Here is a 5,341-nt window from a genome sequence, read left to right as displayed (position 1 = left end):
GTTGAATAGTTGTAAAATTTTGAGTTAAAGACTTAAAGATTTACGTATATATTTTCTTAAATTCTATTTCAACAACTAAACACGACTGCTGGCTTAAAAATCTCAGCTTTTTGGTATCATGTTGGATTGTTTCTAACTCTAAGCCTTGGCAGCGTTGTGATATGATTGGCAGGATGGTATATGTTTCTAGCGCAAAAAATAAAATAAAAAACTAGAAGCACGAAATTATTTGAATCTCTTACTTCTCCTTCCAATGTTTTACATAAAACCATTGAAAGTCATGAAGCTAATTAAATCAATACCAGAGGGAACGATACAATATGTTTCATGACAAAGATCATAACTACTAGAAGTTCCCTCTTCAATCTCTCTTGTGTGGCTCAACTACAATCAATCATATCTCAATCTCAACAATGTGATACTTGTGCTCCTTCCCAGGCATATGATCCAAGCTCCAAGTCACCAAACCAGACACTGAATCGTACTTGAAATCAACAATGGCTGATCCCACAGTGCACTTCCTTGGCTTAGCAGACGAATAAGCACCAAACCGGCCACACCCTTTAACCTCCATCCAGACAGTGGCAACCAATTCCGAGCTCAAGTTCTCAATCTTCTCTGCGGCCAATTCATTTCCTTCACCTCTATACCCATCTTCTAGTTCAAACAAATTGGCACCTGCTTTAACTTCGTATTTGAGCCCTTCAATTGCTCCACCAGCATTGAACATGTCAATGAGCCCCAAGGGTGCGAATCTAAAGCCAGGGCCCAAGACCCTGATGGGTGTAACGGTGAAGATTTCATGTTCGAGGACCTTTAGGGATATGGGCATTGCAGCATTGTAAGGCAGTGTGACCAGCTCGCGGCTTAGATGGCAGTAGACTGCACAGTCACCATTCCAAGCGGGATCTGTGGCAGCCTCGCGGATGAGGTGGACATCCCGGCCCCTGAGAAAGCCGGTTATCGCCTCGGCGCTGGTGGGGTGGAAGGTGTTCTTTCTCTCAATGATGTTCCAGGCTGCACCTTGGCAGTTGTAGACTCCAAGAACTCCAGTGTATTTGTTCATGTTCCATATCTTCAACAGGCTGAAACCAAGCAAATTTTGGTCAGTCAGACAAAATGGCCAAAGTCCCAGTCAAAACCAATAAATAGTTCAGAATTATGGTAAGAAGACGACTAAAACTTATTGAAATTCAATCATCATTAAAGATCAGAAGTATATTTCAAGCACAAGTATAGCTAAAATAGGAGTGCTCAGCTGAGTCGATGCAAAATGCTCACCTAATACCATCACGGGCCGGGTCAGAGAAGAGGCAATCTGTGGTGGGCCGGCCCGGTAAGCGGGCCCTGAGGATCGACCCATCGGGCAAGACGAGTTTTTTCAAGAGATCAAAATTATGCTTCCCAGGTGCATCACTGTCAAAATGAACACACAGTCATCTCATCAGCCGTCGAATTAAGTATATAGTACATGATGAAGAGAATGATGGACGGCTAGGATTTCATACCTGACGTAAACGGGCCCGCCGCTGATGGCTCGGGCCGAGGCGTGATACTCAGCTGCCTGATGGAGCGAGTGGAACATATCCCAGTCAGGCTGCATGAACTCTCCGAGGAAGACACTATTGTATGCAACCGCGGCTATGTGGATGGTGTGCGACACCGGATCGCGCGGGTAGAAATCGTCTGATGCCCTCACCACAGCCGTCTGTTTAGAGCTGTTCCACAACATCCGGTGCACCACAACGCATCAGATAAAAGCTCAGACCAAGAACTTGAAAATGAGAAAGAAAAGAATGGGAAGGAGAAAGAGCGGAAAATGTACCAGTAGAGCGCATCAGTATTGTGGCTCATGCAGGCGATGCAGCCATTCTCCGGAAAGTTCTTCGCCACGGAAGCATCAAGCGCCTGGTGATACTGTCGGGTCAGCTCGACCCGGCCGCCCAACCCGGCGCCTAGGGTTTCCAATATGCACTGAACGTCCACCTTCACGCCGTCGATCCCCGCCGCCGCCAGGTAGGTATGAAGCTCGTTGTAGAATTTGTACACGTTCTTCGGATTCACAAGACCAAGTCCCTGCACCGCAATCGCGTCCGTCTTCCATCCCGGCTCGTTCTCTACCACGCCCTTCGACACCATCGGGTACTTCATCAATGATCCGTATTGCTCCATCTCCTTTACCCCCGGCCGGACGCCGCCCCAGTATCCGGTGATTGCGTGCCAGACGTAGACGTACTTCAATCCGTGTTTCTCTTTGGCGATGTTGACGATGCTCTTGATCCCAGCCGCCGGATCCTCCTTGCTCTGAAATTTTGAGTTCTCTTTGATTCCGGTGAGTCGCATCAGCGGTTGCGGCTGTTCGAGGTCGCCGCCGACGGACTGCCATCCATCGTCGATAATCACGAACTTCGGAGGCGCGCCGCCGGAGGCGAGGCTCTGGAGGCCGGCCTCGACGCCCTCCTGAGTCACCTCCTGGTAGAACGCGTCCCAGGTGCACCACCCGAAGTAGTCTACGATTCCAGGCAACCGTTTCTCGTGCCGCTGCCGGAACGTTTTCAGATGCGATTTGACGGCCCTGATCGCGTCCGTGATGGTCGCATACGGGTCCGTCCCTGCGCTGACATACACCGAATAACTGAAAGCCGACGACGTCGTTTCAGTGTCGCCGCTTTCCAAACAAAGCTCAACTTCGTCTTGCGCGTTGCCCTGTAAACAGGCCCGAAACGGGCCTTCGATCAGAGGGAGGAAGACTGTGTACACGATCTGATTTTCTTCATTCCCACCGTCCGATTCGAGGTGAGACCCGTCCTTGGTTTCGACCAACAAGAACTGCGTTTCCAGCGGAATATCGCTCCCCCGGACGCCCATTTTCTGGGCCATCCACCAGAGCTTGAACCGGAAGCATGCCATGAACCGGACCTCGCGCAGGTTCCCGAGCGACACCACGTGTCGGCTGCTCTCCTCGTCGAAGACCGGCCCGAGAAATACTCCCTCGACCGGGCCCGATGTCGAACCGGACGTAGCGACCACATTGTCCGGCACGTTCGTTAGGATGGTCCGGTCCTTCACCACCAGCTTCCGGTCCGAGATCCGAACCGCCGGCTTGATCGTCATCTCTCTCTTTACCTTCTTTTCCCTCGATCCCAAACCCCTCCTCTAGAAAAGAATCAAAATCCGGCAATATCACTACTAAGATGAGCCAACAATATCAATGAGATTGAAATGTTGCAACTTACAGAATCGACTTGGTTACCTGAAAGGCAAAGATGGATGGTAACGGAGAGATTGAAGTGAGTTTTGAGAATTGGACAGGTACGGGAAAGGCAGTGGATGTGATGGGAGGGAAGAGGAGGGAATGGTTATTTATAGTGGTGGCCAAGGACTGCGTGAAACTGTAGCATGACGGATGCGCCACCATGGCCACCAATGGCAGATCCTGCCTCGGTTTCTTGTGACTCTATATCTTGTTTTTTGCTACGAAACAGGATTTAATCCCTTTTTAACGGTGTGGGAACGACTGCGCTGGTTTCGTCGTCCAACTTAACGGCGGATCAGATGGCCACGTCGGATCCACCTCGAATCACCCGCAAACTGAGGAATCCTCCCCCCAAGTAATACCATCATGATTTAATTTTAATTTTCAACATAGATAAAAATATTATTTATTGTAAGATATTAAATATTTCTTATCCTCTGCTTAATAAAAATAGGTAATGGTTAAGGTATATTGCAAATATAATTTATTTTTAAACAATATGTTTGTTCATTATATTTTGTTTTTATCTTATAAACATTTCTATAGGTTGATGATAAATATATTATATTTTATAATATTTTATTAATTAATAAAATTATTTTAAAAATACTAAATTAAAGGCAGGGATTGTGAATTTTAATAAAATCATTAAAATGTCAAGTATAATTTACTATTTAATTTTTAAACTTGTACTTATTAATGTAATACCACGGTTAAATTAAATATTTACTCATTAATGATTGTAGATGTCTCAATGGCAATGTTCCAACTTAAGGCATTGTTTCCACGTTTTTTTAGCTAATTTTGAATAATTATATTTATTTATTGCATATTTAATTCAAATATTGATAAATATACACGTGAAAAAAGGTCTCAAATTTCCCAAATTTAGTAGCATTATCCTATTTCAATATGCCACGTGTTGATTAGAATGGGGTGGACGGAAGGCTGGTAGTTCCGGTGGTGTTTGAAGATTAATCTCGCGTGCAATCATTAAAGTGGTGATCTGTTTCCACGTTAGCACTGTGGCTTGTAGCAAACAGACCCCGTGCACGACCGGGCTACCGCGATGACGTGGAGCGGTCGTCGATCTTTTCACGTGACCATGAACCCACGGCGGATGATTCCTTGCGACAAAATTAATTGGGCCAAGTCAATCAATGGCAATAACCATGGCTTGAGTATTGAATTAAATACCACTTCCGTGGCAGTCCATGACGGCTGGAAGATCATAGCCGTTGAATAGTTTGATCAGGCAGCCAAAATATCTTTGCTTGCGGAGAAGTGCGGTTTGGGGGAACCCACGTGGAGTAATTGCGGGTCCCAGTTGGAGTTTGATTTGCTAACGTAAAGGGATTGGGGGATGAGCTGTAGCCTGATCATCGACCTGCTTGCGTGGATGAAGATCTAATCATTCGAGCAAATTATTGTTTGGAAAATGGCATTTATTAATATTTTAATGTAGAAAAATGTCAATGAAAGTGTTTGTAACTTGACCAATTATTGAAAGAATGGTCGTGCCACGTAGGACGGAAAGTCATTGCTATTTATTCCGTCTACCTATAAGACGACCCAAAGATGGTTGCCATTAATTGTATGAGAGTCTAGTTCAATACAAAAATTTAAGAATAATTATAAAAATTTGTAATTGATAATAGTGTTATATTATGGATTATTATTATCTTTTTTTATTTAACGTCTTTTCTAATAAAAATACAATACATAATTGATGTCGTAACTCTTAACATTACTCAAAATTTAAATACATAACAATATCCATAACAGTTGATAGCATCAAAATTGTTATAGCTAAGATTTAAGATTTTTACAAATGAATAATCTAATTTTGTCATATTGATAGTTTAAGATTTTTACCTTTGATATTATAAAATACTCAAATTTTATGAAAAAAAATTTCTTTCGTTCTTGATGAGCAAACAAGGTTACATGGACTCCATCATCATAGTGATTTAATATTCGTGCATCGTTGATCTTGTTAATGTAGCATGATCGTACGAATTTTAAAAAAACAATCATCATTAATCATGTTCAGATAATATGATTGTTTACATGGGGATACACCAT

The 5,341-nt window shown here is 43.8% G+C and overlaps 1 protein-coding gene across 1 annotated transcript; it reads right to left on the bottom strand.

Moving 5' to 3' along the window:
• Positions 1 to 225: 225 nt before the first annotated feature.
• Positions 226 to 3,461, bottom strand: LOC127806120 (probable galactinol--sucrose galactosyltransferase 6). Its single transcript, XM_052343164.1, has 5 exons — positions 3,254 to 3,461; positions 1,826 to 3,156; positions 1,509 to 1,718; positions 1,282 to 1,416; positions 226 to 1,085 (listed from the first exon to the last, which is right to left on the bottom strand). The coding sequence occupies exons 1-5, from the start codon at positions 3,416 to 3,418 to the stop codon at positions 395 to 397; spliced, it is 2,532 nt and encodes an 843-aa protein (XP_052199124.1). The 5' UTR covers positions 3,419 to 3,461; the 3' UTR covers positions 226 to 394.
• Between the last annotated feature and the right edge of the window lie 1,880 nt (positions 3,462 to 5,341).

Source organism: Diospyros lotus, chromosome 7, assembly GCF_014633365.1.
Source record: "Diospyros lotus cultivar Yz01 chromosome 7, ASM1463336v1, whole genome shotgun sequence".
In the NCBI taxonomy this organism is placed as follows: Eukaryota; Viridiplantae; Streptophyta; class Magnoliopsida; order Ericales; family Ebenaceae; genus Diospyros; species Diospyros lotus.
This window is presented reverse-complemented; position numbering and strand designations above follow the sequence as displayed.

Bases quoted from the DNA above. Each gene is read 5' to 3' on its own strand.
- LOC127806120 (XM_052343164.1), bottom strand. From the start codon at position 3,418: ATGGTGGCGCATCCGTCATGCTACAGTTTCACGCAGTCCTTGGCCACC. The intron at 3,157-3,253 runs GTAACCAAGTCG...ATTCTTTTCTAG, and splicing joins CATCCATCTTTGCCTTTCAG to AGGAGGGGTTTGGGATCGAG. The intron at 1,086-1,281 runs GTGAGCATTTTG...GCTTGGTTTCAG, and splicing joins CCGGCCCGTGATGGTATTAG to CCTGTTGAAGATATGGAACA.